Source organism: Calidris pugnax, unplaced genomic scaffold, assembly GCF_001431845.1.
Source record: "Calidris pugnax isolate Ruff unplaced genomic scaffold, ASM143184v1 scaffold24, whole genome shotgun sequence".
NCBI lineage: Eukaryota > Metazoa > Chordata > Aves > Charadriiformes > Scolopacidae > Calidris > Calidris pugnax.
In genome coordinates, this window is record NW_015090922.1 from 28,177,989 (window position 1) to 28,201,583 (window position 23,595).

The following is a 23,595-nucleotide window of genomic DNA, read 5'->3' on the forward strand; positions in this document are numbered from 1 at the left end:
TAAAACTCAAAGTGACTCCAAACAGATGGCAAAGATGAATAACTGAAGTGGAGAAGTCATTTCAAGTAACTGATAAAGGACAAACCCCATGATCCCTACCATGTCTCTTGCCATTTGTTCTTCAGGGCATTGTAGAATATACATTATTCTGCAGCTCTATTCTGCAAGTCTTTTAACAGCAGGAAGAAACCATAAGCCCCACATGCAGCTCTACTGGCAAATGACAGCATTAAGTCAGAATAAATTGGATTGTCCCAGTCTGTTCCAGATTTGTTTAACAATAGATGGTAGCAGCGTTCCCATCAGAGAGCTTCAGAGGTAGAAAACAAACTGGAAAAGCATCTTTGACAAAATGGCCCAAAGTCCATCATGTTTCTTACTGCAGACATAAAGCAGCAAATCACATCTATGGCATTAATTACTACAAGAGAAAATGTCAATGTGCTCCATCTTAGGTAAAAGTGTATGAAGCGAATAGCATGCAAGTTTAAATAGAGAAACAAAAGGAGAACTTATGTTGTTCAAAATACACATCTATGTTCTATAAGGTGTTTTTCAGTACTTTTAAAAGGAGAAAGTGTATCAGCTGTTTATGTACTTTTAAACCATGACACTGTGTTTTCATTTCTTGATCTCTTTCCTACCATAAATATGTAAAGCTTAAAATGTTTTTTTGCCTTAGAATACTTATCATCAAAGCAAGTGTCATCATAAACATCACTAGCAAGCTACACTTAGCAGAAGTTAACACATTGGAGAAAAGTCAATGGTTACAATATAGGCCTTCAAAAATATAATTAGGACTCGCCACCTCAGGTGTTAAAAAAAAAGCTGAAATTTCAGATTGTGGCTCATACACTGCATTTGATTCATTATTCTCTGTTCACAGTTCTAATCTTTCTTTTATCTAGTTCACACTCTTCACATCATTTAGTTCCAGCGTAACAGACTTGGAAAGTGACATAGTTAAGTTTCAAACACAAAATATATTGCAAGAGTAGCATAAAGGAAGCAATATGATCTTAGTTTATATCCATCCCCCACACCAAATAAACCGAACTAGTAATTCTCTCACTGCTATTTCCAGTCAAGAAGCATCGCAAAGAATCTTATTCAAATGTAACTTGAATTTCTAAATCCCTTGTAGAGCCAAACATTCTGCAGACATTACCCTCTGGTTTTACTCTCAACAGGAGAAAACAAATGGCTAGAGACTGGTGGTCTTCTGCAAATCAGTTCTTCAACTGATGCATTCCTTTGAAATTCTACTCTTTGGGGATGAGAAAGGGGGAGGATTTATTTTGAAAAAAAAAAATTATTCAAATGAATGTTGTGTCCAAAAAGAGGATAACTTTTTGAACCACAATTAGTATGTGTATGTGAGCACATGCATGTGAGTGTTCATATTTAATCTGCATGAAATTAGCTCACTAACAAGATATGTATTGGGAATGAGCAGATGAAATAAAAGAGATCTCTATGGTCCCTTCCAACTCTAAAAATTCAGTGAAAAAGAAACACATACTGTGCAAAAGTTATTCCACCTTACCTCCTTTAAATCCTGATATATAAACAACTGGTTACTGTGTTACCAACTATACCTCAGTGCAAGATCTGACTCTGTTTTGAACTAATAACAACCACAGCTGCCAACGAGCACTACTTAATGCTAAATGTTCATAATTTCTTAACCTGTTGACCACAGTGTCTGACATTATTTCCACTATATTTCAAATAAAAAAATACTTTTTGGATTTAAAATTTTCCAGAGCTTTTATTCACAGTCTTTTCTTCGATATTTTCAGTATAATAGAAATAAAAAAATCAAGTTACAAAACACATAATTTACTTAAAGTAGAACTTGCATCATCCTGATATAGCTCAAAATAATTCATTTTCACTGGATTTGGCAAACACTCCATTCTTTCGAAGCTTGACCATTCATCAACTGCAGTCTCAAACACTACCTCATAATAAAAAGACTACATTTTGCATCCAAAATTTGACAATGACTGATGAAGTTTGTCTTTGAATTAGACTTGTGAAATTTGAGGATTCCAGAATTCTTAAGATATAACAATGTCCAACAATCTTAAACCTATTTAATTTATGTAGCTAGCTGCATTAACATTAGCTTTCTGTCACTGATTTTCCTTATTTTTATCAAAGCCTTGTTTGTAAGCTCCATGGTTTCATCCCACTTGTTTTTCTCAGGGCTTGTGTATGTCACCAAGTTCTCAGTATACTGCAAGACTGACTTCAAAAACCTACGAGAAATAAAATCAAAGAAGAAAAACTCATTAAGGATTTAACAAGAAAAAAAGAAACAATGAAAAATATCTCAATGCCTGACTTAAAGCTATAATGTCTCCAAATTTCCAAATTTCCCTCAGGATGATCAATACATTAAGGTTTCCTCTACTTCTGGAAGAGAACCACCCCCTCATTCTCACAGCAGGAAGCAATGATTTTCAAAACTGCAACTAAACACCGCCATAGAAAGAATGTGGTGATAAAATGTGTGATAGAATTTTCCCAAATGGCTTTCTTTCCTTTCTCAGTCAAATATTTCACAATGCCTATGATATCCAACCAGCTGTTAACTGACACACAAGGAGTAAAATTACCAACATATTAAATACAGCTTTTATGTACTAATATTTTTTGAGTCTATGATTGTTCTCTATCTATACTAAGGAAGAGACTAATAAAAAATTAAAATGTTAATAACTGGACCATGTGTTTTCAACTAAGTTATTTTAGTTCTTAAGTGACCACTGTCTGAGACGTAACGGTGCCTAAAGAAAGAAGGATGACAATGTACTAGAAGTCATGCTGTTCCTTTTTATTTTTTTCTCTACAGGATTTATATTACAGATCAAAAAGGAATGTGTAAAATTTCCTATTTCATTAAGTAAATCTTATATACTCACTTTAGATACTGCTGATAATCACAAGGATTCTTCTTACAAACCAAATGAATATTAATTAATTCCACAGTAATCAACACTAAGATGAGCCGCAACACTGGAGACAAAAATTTAATGCTAGAAATAAGCAAAAATATTTTAAAATAAAAAAAACCTAAAACCCAATTAAATAGAAATCATTAATATAAAAAATTTTTCAGACTTCTGCATCCATCCTAAATAGCTGCATAGTGTGGGGGGAGGGAGGCAGTGGAAGAGTATGAAATGTCTTTCAGCAAAGAGCAGAGCAAATATCAAAATTATAAACAAAGACTATAAATTATGAAACCTCAAGAAAAAAAAAAAGAGAAACACATTTAGTTATGATTCCAAAGGAAACTTCACCAGCACCCATTACTCAGTAGAAGTGTAGTTCAACTGAATTTCAAATATATATCGTCTGTTGACAGTTTAACCTATGTTTCTTAAATAATGTGATTGACATTTTTAGGAACATAACCCGGCCAAGAATACAATATTTACAGTTTTCCCAGTTTTTAAAGTAGATTCATAAATCCCTGGAAAACACTTCTGAACAGGAACAAAATTAAACGCATACTAAACAATTTCACTTCTATCTATAAAGATGCTGACCCAGATATATTGTTAAAAACCAGCAGGACTAAAGCAGGTAGAGTCTTGAAATCAGTTTAACCTACTGCATCCAGCTAAAACTTGAATGGCATTTATATGCTTAAATAGGAAAAGCTACCAACTAAAAAATATATCTAACATTTGAATGATACTTTTATTTGACAGCTTATAATTTACAGTGAAGTAATCTAGCAATGCTAAAATACTCATGAAATTATTCTCCAATTTGAGATCTTCTTGTTATTTCAATATTACCATGTAATAGAAATCTGGGTTGACACTTTACTCTAAAATGGCTAACAAGAAGCCATGAACACTGTAGGCTTTAAACTTGGAAGACAAACCACTGAGTAAAGAAAACCCATCAGCCAACCTGTTCAACATCCGTAGATAGTTATGCCTCTGGCGAGAACGCAGGGTCTTGTTCATCCACTGTTTGTACCTCAGCTCGGTGCTGGCAATAACCTGCTCAGACACGTGATGGCACTGTGTGCTTATTTTACGGAGCACCACCAATATTTCCAGAACAGGTCTCGGAGAATAAAGCGTGCCAATACGCGTATCACAAAGTGCCATCAATAGCCTCCAAAACAGGAAGGAATTGTTAATTTCAATCTTTTGTTAGCTGGATTTAACATGAGATACATTTCATATTTGGTGTGGTTTGATTCATAATGTTTTAACTCAGAAAACCTGGAAACAGATTACTCTTACCTCACGACTGAAAAAAAAGCAAGGATCTACCTAGCAGCAGTAGTGATTCTGTTCTCTATTACTTTACTGAATATGAATGCAGAACTGCTCATGATGAATATGTTTCCCATTTCAGATCAAAGAAATACAACCACAATAAACAAAACTGCCTGGCTGAAACGATACACTGAACACATAAAATCACAGCAGGATTGTCGTTGAAGCCTCCCACCATAGTTCAGTTCACAATGAATTAACATCCACCATAATAAAACTCACTCAAACAAATGGTATTAATGAGTACTCCCATTAGTGTGTGGTCTTCTTTCTGGGCATAACAAGAAGCAGACTTAACATTTCGTAAAATGCAGGTGGTGAGGACATTGTTTTAATCAAAATCACACCAGATTATGCTTTGTTAAGGCACCCAAATATCTTTCTGCTGTCATATTCTAATCTGCTAACTGTATGTGTCACACATCACTTTAAACACTCTGTTCTTATAAAAATGTTTCTTAATCTCCCTCATGGTCAAATTATCTCTGAGACAGCAAGACATTAATCACTAAAAGTGATAAAGGCAGAAAACTCTAAAAATGGTTTAATACTTTAGCAATTAGGTTTCTTTTTCATAAATGAGAAAAGTGCAGATTGGTGGGTAGGAAAGAGAAGGCACACATGCTACATAAGTGACAGGCAAAATCCTCTTTGCACTATTCTGCCCACACCTAATGGGTTTGATTCAGAGACTTTTGTTCCAGCATGTACATTCAATCATGGGACTCTTCAGATTGCTGTAAGAGTGCCAATTAAAAGACAAATTGTTTTGACCATAGTATTCTGAGTCAGATATAATTGGAACTAACATACCTCCAAGTCTGACAAGTATAACAAGACACCTTCAATTTTGGAATCTTGATACTAAAGCATGTAAGAACAAAATTATGTAGCAGCATACTAGGATTTTAAATGCCACGCACAGCTGTGACACCAAGTACATTAAACCAAATTTCTGATGCAGTTTTATCACACAGAACAGATTAAAACCAACTTAACCTAGTCAGTACATAAATATTTATTTTTTGTTTCCCCAGTCTGAAAAGAAAATGCTTGGTTTTTTCATGCTAATTTCTATTACAGTAGAGCTTTTACTTAATGTGCCAAATGTACAATGTCTCATCTTCATTTTGAAGATGATGTTCAGCTGCATTCTTAAGGCCTTTAGATTAAATCAGCAGCAACATCAGAAAATTGCATGCAACATTTCAAGCACTGTTCTAAAAACAGGGAAATGAGTCACTTAGGTTTGAGCGCTCTTGAGTTGGGCTGCATGTAGAAGCTGACAGCAGGTGCCAGGAGGACATCAAACTTACCTCTCTGTTAGGACACTATTGATAGGATCATCTGAACTATAGCAATTCTGTGGCATGTATTGCTGCAACTGAGATATAATTTCAGATATCATCAAAATTAAAGGACTAGCTTCAGCATTTCCTTCCAACCTTAAAAACAAAAGAAGAAAATAAAGCTTTGAGATGATAAAACTGTGTAGCACTTCTCACTTCTCAAATGGCATACATCAAGAGGCATATTTTTTGGAAAACAGTGTATTCAATGTCCACTCTCACTCTCTGATATTATGGTTGTTTTCTCTCCACCTTATAAGCATTACTTTCTTTCTACAACTAAAACCAACCTTTTCTCAGTCCCAACAGTCTTGTGAACCACTCTTAATTCTCTATTCACTCATCAAAATCCTGCAGCATATTGAGTACATGCTAGATGCATTGAATTTTCACCTCTAAACAAGTAAAATCTCCTCCAGTGATAATATTAATGGCTTCCTCCTTTTCAAATAATAAGAGAATTTTACATTCTTTTTCTAAGTAATAGCTCATGTAAAGTCTTCCACTGATTTGGTTACCAAGCCCTTTTCAGACTAAGAAGTTATTTTCTGTTTTGCATCTGGGGACCCATCCTTTTTTTTTTTGTGTGTGTGTGATGAATTCAAGATCTAATTTAACTTCCTAACAGGTCCTCCATCATCTCTTCAAAAAAAGAACATGGAGTCACTAGCACCTTTGTATATTTCAGAGGTCTTCTCATTCCCTTCCAGTTAGCACACTGTTGTTAGTTTTTATGGCATCTGTACCAGTGTGTATTGCACAGATTAAGCTAAAAAGAACAAAGGATCTTCTCACAACCCCTCTGGTGTCTATCATCTTCCTAGTGAAGTATTTGAAGAGACATGACAGCACCTCAAATCCCAGTCTTTTTTTAATAGCATATACATACCCTTTAATTGTTTGAACATGTTCCTCGGGCACTGTTGGCAACTCAGGCCATAAGTGAATGCTCTTCATACATTCCAGCACCTCAAAAATGTATAATGAAAAATGTTATATAAACCGTAGCCTTTGACAGGCAGGACAACATATTTTACTTTTCTTAGCAGCTACTTTAGAAAAAACTGCAACAGCTAGTAAGTTATTTGTTCAGTAGTCACAACTGTGTACACTGACATCAATTGTTAAAGTTTATGTTAGGGCAAAAAGTCTTCGTGTACACTTTCATGCTAAAACATCATCTGAATAAACTAATTTACTATTCTTTCTTCCTTTTTTTTTTTAATAAAAAATTAATGGACATGACTTTTGTAATACATGGTTTGAATGCTTGTCAAAAATGAAAAGTACTAAGTATGTCTACTGCAATCTCAAACCAATAGAGGAACATCTTAAAGCGGTTCAATAATTCATAAAGTGATTGGCCAAACAGTGTGTTCCTGACATAAGAAAGCACAAGAAGGTTAAGAAAACTACAGAGCAGCAAACATTCAGGTAAGAATAAAGCTGTTCGGTGATTGAGGACTGTCATGGTTTAACCCCAGCTGGCAACTAAGCACCACTCACTGCCCTCACAGGAGGATGGAAGAGAACTGGAAGGGTAAAAGTGAGAAAATGCATGAGCTGAGATAAGAACAGTTAAATAATTGAAATAATAATAATGATGTAATGAAAAGGGAAAGTAAGAAAGAGAGAGAAATACAAGTCAAGAAAGACAAGTGATGCAAATGAAAACAATCACTGCCCTCACAGGAGGATGGAAGAGAACTGGAAGGGTAAAAGTGAGAAAATGCATGAGCTGAGATAAGAACAGTTAAATAATTGAAATAATAATAATGATGTAATGAAAAGGGAAAGTAAGAAAGAGAGAGAAATACAAGTCAAGAAAGACAAGTGATGCAAATGAAAACAATTTCTCATCCCTAACGCACTGACACCCAGCCAATCCCCCAGCAGCAGCCCTCCTGCCAAACTTCCCCTTATTTTTATTGCTGAGCACAACGACATACGGTACAAAATATCCCTTTGGTCAGTTGGGGTCAGCTGTCCCAGCTGTCTCCTCCTAACTTTTTGTGCACCCCCAGCACTGGTGGGGCAGTGTGAGGAGTAGAAAAAGCCTTGACTCTGTGTAAGCCCTGCTCAGCAGCGACTAAACCATCCCTGTGTTATCAACACTGCTTCCAGCACAAATCCAAAACACAGCCCCATAATAGCTACTATGATGAAAATTACCACAGCCAAAAACAGCACAAGGGCACAAACACCAATTGCATCAACAAGAGTGTGCTTAACTACACCTCCTTTTAACAACTGTAAATTCCTGTGAATTCTGACAGATAAAACTAAAAAGTTCATTAAAAAAAAAAAATCTAAGATTTTGACTTTTTAGGAAAATCAAAACATGAAGACAACAATTAGAGCAATTTTAAGGACCAAAATGCTTTCACGGTCGAAGTACCTACCTGTTTCTTGAGTCGCGAAATTGGATGAAATCGAGAACGGTAGCAACTTGCACAGTTCATCAGTGGTTTTATGGCCACGTGTTCCTGATTTACAAAATCATAGACAATACACAACAGTTTCTTTAAATTGTCCTAATCATATGCAGACATAGAGTTATATTTAATTTTATGCAAGGCACCTAGAGTACTGAAGTCAATAAAGACTTACAAATGTCTGAGGGCTGAAAGCAGTAATCAGCACAGTGAATGTTTAAAGCTTCATTTCTTTGACACATTTTAACTATGAGACCTGACAGCAACTGACAGAAAAGCAACCAAGTACTCTCTAAATGCAGCAGCATGCAATATATCTTGAGAAAACTAAAAAGATCTTCAACTAACAAATGGAAGATTCATCTCACAAGTTGCTGTATGATATTGAAAGAAGTAATCCCAAATATTACAGGAAACTGGGGGGAGTAAATATAATAATTGCTAATGTTGAGAAACATGCATTGCTAGACAAAACAGTGTTCACAAATTCATGGTATGGAGTGTGGATACAAATCAGACCTCCATTAGTGAGTCACTGTCATTTATAGTGTCTCAGAGAAAGAAAATCTGAAATATTGCATACCTCTGTGGCTGAGCTACAGCTGTTCTACAGACCTTTCCAATTAATTCAGCAGATAAACAAATTACTGATATAATTTGACAAAATTAGGTGGAATCACTATAATTTATGGATCAACAATGTGAATAACAAGTGGTTAAGCAAACAAATTAAGGTACAGTAAGAAAGGGTAATCATTTTGGAAAACTTTCTATACTTATTTCACTACAAAACTAGAAAAAAACATACTTTCACAATTTTTTACTTGGAGGAATACTTCAATTCCACATAAGACTCTATAAAATCAGATTGGGCATCCAAAACACCTGAAGAAAATCTGAGAGCATAATATTGCTCCCTACCTTAAAAGCAAACACATCCTTATCTGAGAATCTGCAGAGAAGAGTAATTGCAAATGCAACTATCTGATTAGCTACTTCTCTGGGAAATGCTTCTAGATTGATCTCTCCATGGCTTAAACGATCTCTTATACGTGGACCCTCCTGGTGGTTCAAGAAATCCCAAAGAAATTCCTGTGGATACATACACCAAATTAATATAATTCTATTGTATGTGTATTCACATAGAAGGCAACATATTCAGTGTATAGAATACCTTTGAAAGATAAGTATGTGACCATGGCTATAGGAAAGGGGCATTTAGACAGAAAAAACAATGCAAACTATGCTTGTAGCAAAAAAAAAAAATAAATAAGCAACTTACCCATCTTGGCAGCTTCTGAGGAAATTCAAAACTAACATACATGCTATTTCATGTGAGGTAACAACAGATTTCCTTCCGCTTTTTGTCCCAAGTCCTCCACAGCCCCACTGCCTCTGGCAACAGGACAATAAACTCTGGTCTCCCCTCCTACAGTCTCAAGAGGCCTCTAAACTGAACACCCCTAGTTTTCATGTTCACTAGCTGTCTGGGTGGCAGGATGCAGAATGTGCTCTGGTAGGTTTGTGCCACCTGCCCAGGTAGTGTAAGATGTGTCCCAGAAGCAATCAGAAATAAATTTTAAATCTCCCTGTATAAGGCATTAGTTTTTCTTCTGCTCCATTCAGTGGATCTTCAGAAGTCTAAAGACAAATATCTCTGAGACCTACATATTTCAGAAAGAAAGATAGTCTTATATCCTAACCCGGTATCACTTGTAAGCTTTGTGTTCAAGGAAAAAAAAAACCAAGGAAAAAAACCTTTCAAAATACTTGCCATGGTAGGTTCCTCAAGAACTGCAGGGAGCTGGTTTACTTCTTCATTATCCAAATGCTTTGCTAGCATCTAGAAAAAAGTAATTTGAGTAGAAACTTATTACTGAAAGCCAAAAAATCAAAGAAAAACCAGCAACTTAAGTAATTAGTTTCCCTAACTTTAAGGAATTACTTCTGCCACTCAAGAATCAAGGTGTCCAATTATTAATTACAGATCATTTGAGATAATTAATGAGTTGTAAAATTTGAAGATTTCTACTTGCAATGTTTATTTGTGTTTATTTTGAATAATTTAATCTAGGAAAAATAACAGAATGTTTGTATCTATGAGATGAAGAATTTTAAAACAAAATAATTTAGAAGAAATTAAAGCCTGTTCATTAAAATCTGCATTAATTTTGATATTTTCTCAGTTATTTTAATGGTCAATGTAAGATATTTACTGTCCATAATTTCCTATGTAGGAAAAAATTGGAGATAATGTTCTTATCCAACATAAGAAAGTGCTTTCTGGTCTCCAGTAATGGGAAACGTGCTTAAATTCTGGCATTGATATATATTTAAAAAAAAATAAAATTAAAAAGTACCTCATCGAAAGTGGTGTAGAGAGCAGAAGGCTAGAAGAAAAGACAAGTACTATTATTTGATTTTCAAATGAAAACAATTAACTAGACATGCATATCAAACTTACACTTACTCATTTTCACAAAATACCAGAGGTGCAGAAGTAGCAAAAAAACCACCTTACAAATGAAAAAAGGGGCTGTTGGATTTTGTGCTGAGTTTTTTAAAATAAATACAACATGATCTACTTTTCACCCTACACTAGTGTTTCTGAACATTAACCTTCAAGTGCTTTTTCAGACCTCTTTTACTGGCAGACATCTTTACAAAAAAAATAGGAGATATTCATGAAACTCTACTGGAAGTTTGTAAATAATGTTCTGTAGTGGATTGAAAAATCTTGGGGAAAATCTGTAAATGTTTAGATACTATGCTTCTAGACTAGCTACTTTGCAAATATTGTTAGCACTAAATCATAATTCACTTTAGACAGAAATTTTACCTCAGCTGTTAGCAAACGATTTGGACACTTATTAGTGGTAGTGAAGAGCAACCTCAGTCCAACTTCCAGCTGAGGAAGTAAGAGAATCACACAGTCAGCATACCTGAAAAAAACAACAGAGATATCCAAAGGGGTTTTCCCCCCTTAGAAATATAACCTAAATGGAAATTAGACCCATCTCAGAATTACACTCTCAGGCCAAACAAGCCAGACCAAAATTTCTCTTTAATGCACTTTGTAAATAAACAATAAATGACTACCTGTGCCCAACAAAAACTGACCACCAAATTCAAACCAGCTCAGAGATGACAATAAACTACAAAAAGGCAGAGTATGGGGGAGAAAATCAAACAATATACCTGTGGGGTTTTTTTAACTCAACATGTCAATATCTGAAGATCTGTTTCCACTTGCTGTGTAAACCTCTCCTTTTGGCTATATTTGCAATAGTTCTTTTTAGTTTTAAAGTATAGTCGATAATCGTAGTTGGCAAAATATAAAGTAGTAAATCCACAAACTTTCTAAGAGACCACCATAACAAGCATAACAATATCCTGTTAAGCAACAGATTTAGCTAAAAGCTTTAGAATCTACAAATGCTGCTGTTATTCTATAAATATAGACTACATTCTTCTTAGATTCTATTAAAAATATTTTTAAAAAACCAAAACACAAAATGACTGTTACCTGCTTTGCTTGAAAGCTGTTAAAGCAGCCATCCAAAATGGTAACATTGCTTTTAAAACAAAACTGGACAGTTTTACTAGCTCTTCAGCTATGGAAAGTATTTCGTGATTGAGATCTGCAAGTTAGCAAAACAACATTGATAAACTATACAAAATCTTTGGATTACTAATTCCTTCTTAATATTCCACTGAAAATACAAAATTATTTCAGCATTTGTAAAGGGAGACAAAAGTTATCAAATTTATTTTAACCATGCAAGTACAACAGTAGTCATAAATAAGAAACTGAGTTTGTAAGATTGCATTTTTACTGATAACATAAAAGTACAGTGCAAAAACAGTTAAAAAGTTGTGGTTGCTTTTTACTAAGACTAAAAGACTACACAGCAACTGGACCCGGATTCTATTGAGTTGTTCTCCACCTGCTTCAAATACTTTAAAAAAGGTAATACATATTAATAATTTTCATTCAGTAAGTTGCATGAACATTGTAACATGAGCACATTGTTCCTACTTTATCAACAATCTGTGCTAACATTCAGCATAATAAATTAACACTTCATACTTCAATGCCACCATATTATGAATTCATGTTATAAATATCTTATCCAAGAGAAAGCTTAAAATGGCAAGAGCATTGATTGCAGTAGGTGTTTCTTTGAAACAAACCAGCTATGGGATTTGTACTATGGGATGACTGGAATGGTATCAGCTTGATTTGGTTCCCAGAAGCCCTGTCTCAGTTCTGTCAACAGACATTCCACTAGAAAATTGATTGGGTGGCACAAACTGACTATTACCACTATTGACATTTATTCCTCATATGCTGTTATTGCTTAAAAAATAGTAGGAATAAACCAAATAAGGTCTGTAGCCAGGGAGATGAGAAGATTTTAATCTGACATCAGTGTTCTGAAGAGGTGTCACCATCCTTTACTCTGTTTTAGCACCACCTTCCCTGTAAGATGCAGGTCACTCCTGCTAGGACCCTTGCAGCTGGAACCCACTGATTCTGGAAAGAATTAGATTTTGTAAAGGCAAACTAGATGACTGTTACATGAAATGAACTCTCATCATCAAAAAACTGGAACATACAGTTGAAGACTTTTAGAAGCAGTAATGTTAGACATTTCAAGAGTCAGTGGAACCACTACATATTAAAAAGTTATCCGAGAAGTATGATTGATTCATTTAATGACAGTGTATACAGGTATCTTAGTTAAGATTCAATTTTAGAACTGTGGAAAATACATTATTTTCAACAGCACTTTTCAACAATGAAAGAATAGAAAATAAAGCATAATAAAAATTTGCTAATGGTTCAATACTTGCCTGGAAATACATCAAGCTCCTCTAAGCTAACGAAAATCACATATGGTCGATGTACTAAAATGCATTTAGTTTGCAGAAGATACGTCTGTAACAACTGACCCAATCCTGCAGTTAAAAAAAGCAGCATAGCACAATATCTGGGGAGAATACCATAATATATTAGAAAAGCTTATGCAACTAAAAGTTTTGCAAAGAATCAGCATTTGTGAATTGGGGACAAAGATTTTTTTGCTCTTTCGAAGAGCATCCAAAACCTACACTCCCCGCCTCTTTTGCATAGGGGGACTTAATAATTAATTGCATTCACAAGCATGAAAAAAAAAGTAAATTAGGAAAAAAGCATCACTGTATTCTACATTGGCTGCTGTTGCTGCTCCTCCTACCCATTCCTCTGCCTGTTGTTCCAAGTTATTCCTGACTGCCCTGAGAGACAAGGAACCGTGTTTCAAAAAAAGACCTTAAGCTTTCTTGCTTTTCCTACTAGTAAAAAAACACTGGTCCTGAAACAGACAAGCTTTGTAATGGCTGAAGTATTCTGTGGAAATCCCATTCCAAAAGAAGCAGCAGCAGCAGGTGAACACTGTCAGGATACTTCCAGAGTCCTTTGGACATTTTTCTTTTTCTTTATATTTTTTTTTCAATAACAGCAGCAAGTTTGACTTACAACTTTTCAAGCACTCTTAAGTCTGGCTAGTAAGAAAATGAAATTTTTTTTGGTAACTTACTTTGCAGGGATTTCTTGTGGGGATGCAAAACCATGCCACAAAACATTACGAAGATTCAGACCATATGGAGATCCAATGAACACCCTCAGTACATTCATCTAATTAATAAACAAAGTGATTACTGCATGAAGAAATCCGTTATTTATTTCCTTGTATCTTTCCCTGACAGAAAATTTCAGAAGTTATTGAGAAACTACAATCCCTACTGTCAAAATGACTGGCCACATCTTGTCACAGTAACAGCAACTCATTATTTGCTAACTCATTATTTGGCTAACAATACAAGCTTCTACAGTTCACTTCCAATACTTTGTCCTAACAAAGAATTTACATTTCTAAAACTGCATGAGAAAGACCACCTACTTTGCTTGCATAAGACTGTAAATGTTACCAGAATTTTGTTTTAATTATTGTTTTGCACATGGAGATGAACAAATTAGTCTTCTCTATTTTGAAAAATTCTAGTGTGGTAAATGTTATAAAGCATCTTACTACAGTGGTGGTGGAGGGGAACACACAGCTTATCAAAAATGGCCAGTGCAGGATGTGTACTTTCAGGTAGTACAACTTGGAAAGAGGCAGAGAACTCTGCAGCTTGCTCACCCCCTTGACAGATGTGTGGAATTTTACGTATGTAGGTATTTCATGTAAAAAAGCAAATAAGAACTTATGAGGTTGCCTTAAAAAATATTTCCATTTACAATATTCACAATTTTTGCCGTATATCCCCCAGACTGTAATATTTATAAAATGAAAGTTTTTCCAATATATTACAGAATTTGCAAACTCTTCTTCCATGCAAGCAAAGGTTATGCTTGGAAACCTGCCCTTTGGCAAGAAGAAAACCAGCTCAGTATTTATTACTTATTTCAAAACTATGCACTTACTACAGCTTGTCCAAAGACAACTGCAAGCTGCTCAGAAGCAAGCAAGTCTCTTAGAAGGAAAGGGCAATCTTTACCAATCAGTAAATAGACCTATCAAGAAAAAAAGCAAAACAGGTAACATCAGTAATTCAGTCTACTTCTTTGTATTTCAAACATTCATCTTGATTATTTCACCGAGTGACCATTTTCATTATTGTAAAAACACTAATTAAACAAACCGCACCAAATATTAAAATTTATGGAAAATATCAGGAAAGAGTGGATAACCTACTTAATGTTCGCATAGTTAGGCTTTCCACTCCTTGCCTCATGCTGGTCATGGAACTCCTGCAGTATTACTCTTTAAACATAACACAAGTGCATGCCCTCACTAACTACTACAGGATAAAGGAAAGAGGGAACGCGTTAACAAGACAAATGTTCAGGACTACAAGATGGACCCCAGATCTATCCAGCTGATCAGTTAGGTCAAGAATTTAAGTTGTTAGCTGTCTTGCAGATGTTTTTGCAGCACAAGACTCATGTTGAAGCATGAAACGGATGTACACTCTGCGAACAGAGCTCTGAAGAACGAAGTTACCTTAGCAGCCCATTTCCAGCTGCATGCTCCTGCCTCTCCTCACAAAAGTTTCTAAATCATCATGTCTCCTGTGGAAGATATGCTGCTCCCTGTTTCAGTTAAATTGGAGTAACGAAGACCTACTATATGTACACTGATTAAGCAAACTTTGCTCTGTTTTAATGAAACTGGTTAGTAACGGCACTCACACAAGCAACTCTACCAGCACAGGTGAAGGAGTGCCAGAAGGTGTTTCCATTTGCCCAACTGGATCCAGAAAAGAACATCTGCCCAACTCAAAATGCAGCTGAGCAATTAGCGTACTACTACAACACAGGGTAATCTCACTTTTCAACATGCAATTAAATCCAAGAGCTCACTCCCATCTTATAAAACCAAATCTGCAAGACTCGTCATGCTGGCACTTACATCTCCCAAGGCTCGCTCCAAGCATGATGTTAGTTTCATTAAGCCAAGAGCAACTTCTGTAGTTTGTGTATATTGCAGAACATCAAATACTTCAAGAAATAACTGTATGATGGGAGAGAGGAAGAATGGTGTGTTAAATATTTGGAAGGAGAAATCAAATTGTCAGAAGCACAGACAAACCTAAAAATTCCTCTGTGATAGTCACTATAAAAATGTAGAAAGAAAAACATGCCAAAGAGGTAAAAATGTAGATGCCTGGAAAGAAGCTTCTCTAGAGCACCTCTCGTATTTTTAGTTGCAATGTATCTAGTGCCTTACATGAATAAAAATTATCAACACTAACTTTACACATTAAAACTTGATATTAAGCACAGATTATTAGAAAACCAAAATCCTACCATCTTAGGTTAGAACCAAGCACCTCATGTTCTCCTTGTAATAACTTACATAAAATCTAATTACAAAGTCAGGAAAATTAGAAGTAACTACGTACCAGAGAAGGGCAATTAATTACAAATTCTAAGCATTTTGGTTTATTGGTATCTACAGTAAACTTCCACAGAGGGTTCAAGCACCAAAATACGAATTGTCAACAGATGTTCCCATACCTCTGTGCAGTTTGTCCAGCGGAACCATAATGCATACTGAATTACAAATTGCTCCTTGGTCAGAGATTTAAAGTGTAAATTAACAGATTCACATACAGGTCCTAATGATCGTATACTTTCGATATAATCCACACTTTGATCTTAAATTGAAAAACAGAAAGCAGTTAGAATACCAAACTTCCAAAAGGTCTAATATTTTAATACTCACAAAGGATTAAAATCTCCTACAGCTTGCGTACATATTTAGCACCGAGAACTTTATCCAGACTATTTTAGCACAACTAATACACTACAATTTCCTGTCCAAAAGACCACACAGATAAGATACAGAAAAGTAGAAGTGCAGTAGGAAAACGGGTGAGATAAGTAGCTTCTCCAAATAAAAGGTACCCCACAACTTATTGCAAGAGAGTATGGAAGTAAAGAGGATTATGATGTTCTGGTTTTGCTGAAATAGGAAGAACGTACTAGAGTACATAAATTCCACAAGCTGGAAGCTAGTGCAGGCTCAGAGGGATCAGTGAAGTTGCACCACTTACACCCTTTAAGAACACAGATGGATGTGGTACCTTACAAAGTGCTCCTCCTTGGTGGGACACATTAATAGGAAATATAAATTCTTCTGATTTACTGAAATATATTGCTTGAGGCAGAAATGTATAATTTTTACACTCTCTGGAAATTAATAAGATTTTGCATGACGCAACTTGGCAAATTAAAATTCAATGAGTTCATCTGGGCATAAATACTTTGTTTTGGTTAAAAAGCAATAACAAACTGTTTTACATACAGAAGGGAAACCAAACAGTACTTGTGTACAAGCTGAAGTTGGGGAAACAAAACCAGAAGTAACAGTAGCAATATTGATGGTCTCAGTGTGTCGTAAATTTCCTGCAAAAGGGATACAAAGAACACAGAAGAAAGCAATTATGGAGCAGGAGAGAAGCAGAATTGAATCCCTTATGTACAGGCACATGAAGTTGTGAACCAAAATGAATGAGGAAGTAAAGGAGGAGCTACTTATGTAGCACAGATGACATAAATCTTAGGAGCCAGCAATAACCAAGTACCAAACGTGGATGAAGAACTTAGAACTCCTTGTAGATATGAACTGTACATACTCTAATCTGCAGCAAACCTAATGCTCTACTGTAATGTTATAACTAAGCTAGGATTGTTATGAACTACGCTGAGATTCTGCATCAGTCTTAAATGTATCACTACTACAGCAGGTAAACACCAACCTGATTTAAGGTAACACACATGCTCTGTAACAGCTGGCCAACATACTTCTCCACTTTCCGATAATATATTATTAATATCATAGGTGTCTGTCTTCTCAAATCCAAGTTTGCAAATCACATAATGCACAGGTGGAGAAAGACAAGTAGTGATCGAGTCTGACAACGCCATCTAGAACACACACACACAAAAGTTCTTACATTAAGAAAGTACATGAGTACAAAGAAAATTATTAAAGCATACCCATAAGCAGAGATATACAGGTAGTAATACAGCATCTGTAAACACATTGTTAAGTTTTGCAATGCAACTTTCATCTATGCATATGATGAAAGGAATTCTCTCAGCAGAATTACCTTGTGGAAAACTGAGGGGAAGAATTGTTTTATTTGTGTAATGCCAGGATGATATATTTATGAATGGTCCTATCTACTGAGCTGATACAAATATAGACTGAAGCAAAAGATTCCAGTTTATGTGTAACTGTTTTATCTGACCTCTGAGCTTGCAGGGAAACTGATGCTACTGCAAGTAAACCCAAGAGCTTCAGACCTTATGAACAGCAGAAACAGTGGCGGGGGCGGCGGGGAGGGAGGGAAGGGGCAGGACAGGATGTATGAACCGGTAGTAGTGGTAGAACAATCTAAGTATAAATGTTATTTGCATGTTAGTCTTAACAGAAAGAGAGACTGATTGAGAAGCACACATTTAAATAAAAGAATTTGCAAAGATGTAACTGTTCATGCTAACAGGGAGGAAATGCTTCTGATTTAGTAAAAAAAAAAAAAAACCGACACTGTCTGTTTAATCAAACAGAAAAGACATAAATTGTTTGAAGTATCACAACAAACAGAGAAAGATTCCATTAAAGCTACATTTAAAACAGGTTTTTCTCTCCTTAATTAGGGGCTGGAACTGACCCTAACAGTTCCTAACTTCTGAATGCGTGGCTTCAAGGAGAGACTAGATATTGACCCGGGTAACGGCACACAAACGGCACGACGGCTCCTGTACGGAACGGCTATCGGCTGCTACCGGGAGTATCCGATCTGCTATGAAACTAAACATCTAAAACGCCCTAAAAACATGTAATTCAGTCCTTCACCTTGAGGCCCCCCACGTTTCACTGCCAGAGCAAAACCACAGCCGCTCTTTATTGCCTGAAACGGAGCAGACAAGGCCCAGGCGGCTCTTTTTGGGGGTCAGTACGTGACCAAGCCCCGCGTTTCCAGCAGCAGGGAACCGCTCAGCCCCATTAGTTCGGCAACGACCCCGGTCCCCCCGGTCCCCCCGGTCCCTTCCTCCTCCTCCTCTGCCGCCCCGCCCCGCCATGGCGACCCGCCGCCGTTACCTCTGGGCCCGCCCGCTCTGACGTCACGACGCTGTGCCCGGGCGCGCGCCGTCACGCCTGTCTCGCGCGGAAAGAGCTCCGCCCTGGCAGCGGGCTGCGCCGGGCGCGTGGAGCGCGAGGCCGGCGGCGAGAGGCGAGGAGCGGGCAGAGCGCTGCCACCGGCCGCCCGCTTCCCCTTCCCTCCCCTCGGGGAGAGCCGTGCTGCTGCCGCCGCGGAGCCATGGAGAAGCGCTCCAAGATGCCGAAGATCGTCGGCGCCGACGCCGGCCCGGAGGGGGGAAAGCAGCGCCAGAGCCTGTTCGATAAAGACGGCGTGAGCGGCTGCCTGTGGGGGACGGCAGCGCAGGGCAGGGCAGGGCGGCCCCCCGGGGGTGTTTTAGCTGCTGGAGGCCCGCGGTCCCCCGGGCGGGCGGGAAGGGAGCGGGTGTGAGGGCGGCTGTAACGGCCATAACCGCCGCCCGCCCGTCACCTGGCCGCGGGGCGGGGTGGGGTGAGAGCGGCCTGGTGGGTCGGGGCCATGTGTTACTGTCCGGGTATTTTTACCTGGAAAACGGAGTGCGTTTATAGCACTGGTGTGGTGTGTCTGATTGACTCCCCCTGTACTCGGCACTGGTGAGGCCCCACCTCGAGCTCTGTGTCCAGTTTTGGGCCCCTTACCACAATAAAGATATTGAGGTGCTGGAGCAAGTCCAGAGAAGGGCAGTGAAGCTGGTGAGGGGTCTGGAGAGTAAGTCTTATGAGGAGAGGCTGAGGGAGCTGGGGTTGTTCAGCCTGGAGAAGAGGGGAGACCTTATTGCTCTCTACAACTGCCTGAAAGGAGTGTAGAGAGGTGGGGGTCGTTCTTTTCTCCCAAGTCACAGGCAACAGGACTAGAGGAAACAGCCTCAAGTGGTGCCAGGGGAGGTTCAGGTTGGATATTAGGAAAAACTTTTACACTGAAAGCATTATCAAGCATTGGAATAGGCTGCCCAGGGAAGTGGTTGAGGCGCCATCCCTGGAGGTGTTCAAAAAGACATGGTTTAGTGACTTTTTTTTTGTCAGAGATAGGCTGATGGTTGGACTAGATGATCTTGAAGGCCCCTTCCAACCTAGATGATTCTATGACTGAGTTTACATGCAAACCTCATGTGGATTTTGGTGGGAAAAAAAAATTGAGCAGAAGTTAACCACCGTTCTCTGTTTTTGGTCAGAGGGATAGTATCAGAACAGCCAGAAGGAGATACCCATTTTCTAGCTTTTCCATTTTTTTTGGTAACACATTCCGAGACTACTGGGTTTTTTCCTTTTAACTGTACACCATAAAGTATTATTTAGAGACTGTTAAATGCTAAAATACGGACATGTAATGTGGACTTTTTTTATTATTTTGCACAGATGAAAGGAAAAAGGGTGTCAGCAAATTACGAAGCTTTAGGTATGGCTCCAGTGGAAGAAGAGCGTCTTAGTGATTTGATGAAAACTAGGCTATTGGCATTCAAAGCTCGTAGGGTAAAGATAAGATATGCTAATACATACAGACTGGAGCCACATAATAAATTGCGGGATTATTTAGTAAGAAACAAAGCTCAAGCAATACTAACGGTATAGTATTTTTTTTTTAAATTGATTGTCTAATTTCATTGCAAAAGTAGCTTGCCTTTCAAAGATTAATGGAGCAGTGTAAGTTGCATAAACTTAAAAGTATGCATAAATCTTTGCAAACGGGGAGTTCTGGCACACAAATGTAATGTGAGTGTACTCCGCTTGCAAAGTGCAGAAGGACCTCTGCAAGGTCACCACTGAACATGTGCTGTTAAGATGGAGCTGAAGCTGCTTAAACTCTAACTCATTTCTAAATCAAATTGAGGTATAGCACAGTTCCAAGTACCCTAATCTGCAAAATATCCCAACTGGATATCCAAAGATCCTGACCTTGAATTTGTGGAATTCTAGTCCTGACTTGCATAAAATATACTTGGTGTCCTTGGCAGTCTGACTGCCACATGCAAAGAGGGAGAACCATCTGTTGAGATAATATGTAGCTGTTAGTGATACCTTGAATAGTTACAACCAACTCTTGTCATTCTGCTCTCTTGAAGACATGCCTTGGATATTTGTAACTGGTATTCGTAACACCGTTTTCCAGTGAACCGAGGCCCAATGATGGAGAGCAATACACTCCTGTTTGTTAAATGGAGATTTTCTGGATGTGTTTGTCACCTTGAAAAAATAGATAAAACATTTAAGAGTAAAAGTAGCGCAGCGTTTGCTGTTTGAGAGCATTGTCTATTTTGGCTGTTCTACTCGTTAGTTCGTCTAATGTTCTTGTAATGGAAATGACTGATAGTTTTTTGTTGTGTTGTTTTGATTCAAAAGACTACCAGAATGAAAACTAAAATATTTCAAAAATTTTTTTGATAGAATAGACTTCAAGAAGCCAAATATGATGGAGTTTCTAGTCGCTCCTTGTGTGCTTCAATCTCAGAAGAAATATTAAAGGCTGTGAAGGAACTGAAATTTGACCGCTATAAGTACGTGGTATCAGTACTAATTGTGGAAAAGGCAGGTCAGGCAATAAATGTGAGTAAACGTATTCATAATAACTTTTGCAAATTTTAAATAATTCTTAGAACCGTATGTTACCTCCTAGGCTTCATCCACATTCAGCAGCTTAACAAGTTTGAGGTGGTCTTGAAGCCTTTGGGCTCTTTATGGGGAGCGGTATGCCAGGTGACAACTTAAGGTAGTGCTGTGATTCTACTTAACCCTGTGAAGGTTGTCTTCTTTCTGAGTTCAGGGGCAGTGGTAAGCAGCTCATACTGCTCTTCCCTGCTAACCAGTTATTTCCACTCTGTGCTGTGCCAGTGCAATTGCATGACTGCTGTGAATTTTCTTTTTGTGATGTACTTTGATTTCCAGTTGGGTCATGACATTCAGCAAAGAATGCTGTGCAGTTGTAGCATGGGGTGACATGGAAAGGAACGGGTGGCAAAAGGACAGAAATGCTTTCAACTATAGCTGCCACCAAATAGATGCTCTTGAGACTACATATTAATATTATGACCTGAATTTAGCACACCCAAAAGAAAAGTATTGTAGACTTCCCCTGCGTTGTATGTAAATTTACAAGTATTGCAAGCTCCCATTGGCACTCACAATGCTTCTAGCTATCTTTCCGAGTGTCAGAGAACACTTCTATTTAGGAACATTCATTGTCATCTATTAAAACTTGATGAATCCACACCCGTTTTTCGTGGCTTATGTGAAACAATTGAAAGGTTGTCAGCTTCAGTAATGAAGCCAGTGTGTGAGGGGCCTGGGTGTACCCACTTTTCTGGTGCTGTCTCACAGTACGCTGCCTCTGAAGTTGTATTTTGACTGAGGAGCTCTAGATTATAAATGGGTTACTGAAATGTTCCAAGTTAACTTTTTTTCTCCTGAGGAATATTCCAGCAGTCAGTTCACACATTTTTAGCTTTGAAAACAGTTTTATCAAAAGAAGCTGAGAGCCCAGTAAATGGTCACAAGTAGACTAGAGTAAGCTGGAGGTGGAGGAGTCAGGAATGTGACTTCTTAGTTGTATTTGTTCCCAAAACTAATGTCTTTTTGCATTGCTTTTGAAGGGGTGCTGTTAGAGTACACTGAAGTACTAACAAGTGAACATGAGAGAGAATTGAGTCTTTGGTGTAGAGATGTTTGGATCTATTGGGGTGGAAGCTTTACTGTGAAGCAAGAACATGTATTTTAACATTAAACAGGACTTGTTCCTTTTCACTGCAATTTTGCAGTTGTTGTTATTTGTAACTTTCATAATGCAACTATCTCAGTATTTATATAATGCTGTGTGTTCTTCTTAAAAAGTGTAAAAACTGCTGTATATAGATTCACAAATAGCTTTTTCTCTTCTTTCCTTTAGGTTGCCAGCAGATGGGTTTGGGATGCTCAAAGAGACACTTGGGTTTCAGCTAAATGTGAGACTGAAACATTTATTGCACTGGCTTTGGTAATGGCTTGTTATTACGAGTAATACTCTAAAAGCTGCACCTCGTTTTGTGCGTCACGGGACCTGGTCTATGTGAAAATATTTGGAACATCATTATTTTAATAATATTTTTTGTCCTAATACTGTTGGCACATTGAAATCAACATAGAGTTGAGATAATTTTCTCATTTTTCTCTGTTAAAAAGAAACAACGAAAACCAAACCCCAAGCTCAAAAAATGCTTTTGAAATGTGTATGGTTGAGTACATATGGGCTTCATCTGTTGTAATGCTCTGCTGTGGAAGCTGAAGCAGCTGGTGTAAGGCCAAACTTTGCAAAATTTTGAATGTTGCTTGTCTGTTACATGCCTAGAGTTGTTAACGAATGTTTACAATAAACTGCAGGTATTGGTATTCTTAAAAGCACGCTCTTTTAAAAAAAATAAAAAAGGCAGCATTCCCTTTTTTTCTAGTTGCCTCTTTGATACAGCGCCGGTTTGTGTAGAAACATGGCTGGGGAGGAAGCCGCCTTTTGCACCGTTTGTGCATATTCTCAGTCGTTTGCCTCGAATGAAGTGTTAGTTGAGTCTCCAGCTGCCCTGGGCCTTGCCCTGGCGTTAAACGCCACCTGGGTTCGGGCTGGTGGCTGGGCACCGGGCTGGGCCGGTGATGTCAACGGCGGGGGGACGGTGGGGCGGGTACCGAGGGTACCACTGATGGCCGGGCCATAATTGGCATGGACAGCGATGATTGGATTTTGGAGAATAAGACCCCGGCGGACCTGCGGCGCGCATAGACCTCTGCTTTGGGAGGGGCCGTGTGTGGAAACCGTGTCCGGTGTATTGTTCGGCGATGAAAACGAGCACCGGCGGCGGGGGGG

The 23,595-nt window shown here is 37.9% G+C and overlaps 2 protein-coding genes across 9 annotated transcripts; one reads left to right on the plus strand and one right to left on the minus strand.

Annotated features, from left to right (window-relative positions):
• Positions 1 to 1,754: 1,754 nt before the first annotated feature.
• On the minus strand, positions 1,755 to 18,765 carry ERMARD (ER membrane-associated RNA degradation). 8 transcript variants are annotated; one of them, XM_014951191.1, is made up of 18 exons: positions 18,756 to 18,765; positions 17,407 to 17,575; positions 16,163 to 16,302; positions 15,555 to 15,656; positions 14,567 to 14,656; positions 13,680 to 13,777; positions 12,955 to 13,091; positions 11,624 to 11,738; positions 10,937 to 11,039; positions 10,458 to 10,487; positions 9,872 to 9,940; positions 9,019 to 9,189; positions 8,065 to 8,148; positions 6,552 to 6,631; positions 5,630 to 5,758; positions 3,937 to 4,146; positions 2,934 to 3,047; positions 1,755 to 2,267 (listed from the first exon to the last, which is right to left on the minus strand). In XM_014951191.1, the coding sequence occupies exons 2-18, from the start codon at positions 17,573 to 17,575 to the stop codon at positions 2,108 to 2,110; spliced, it is 2,001 nt and encodes a 666-aa protein (XP_014806677.1). In that variant the 5' UTR covers positions 18,756 to 18,765; the 3' UTR covers positions 1,755 to 2,107. The 8 variants fall into 8 exon arrangements, 7 of the variants coding, with proteins under 7 accessions (XP_014806677.1, XP_014806676.1, XP_014806675.1 ...); XM_014951190.1 differs by lacking the exon at positions 18,756 to 18,765 and adding an exon at positions 18,325 to 18,611; XM_014951189.1 differs by lacking the exon at positions 18,756 to 18,765 and adding an exon at positions 17,761 to 18,611.
• An 80-nt stretch (positions 18,766 to 18,845) lies between these two features.
• Positions 18,846 to 23,148, plus strand: TCTE3 (t-complex-associated-testis-expressed 3). Its single transcript, XM_014950589.1, has 4 exons — positions 18,846 to 19,068; positions 20,130 to 20,336; positions 21,156 to 21,314; positions 22,651 to 23,148. The coding sequence occupies exons 1-4, from the start codon at positions 18,976 to 18,978 to the stop codon at positions 22,759 to 22,761; spliced, it is 570 nt and encodes a 189-aa protein (XP_014806075.1). The 5' UTR covers positions 18,846 to 18,975; the 3' UTR covers positions 22,762 to 23,148.
• Positions 23,149 to 23,595: the final 447 nt, after the last annotated feature.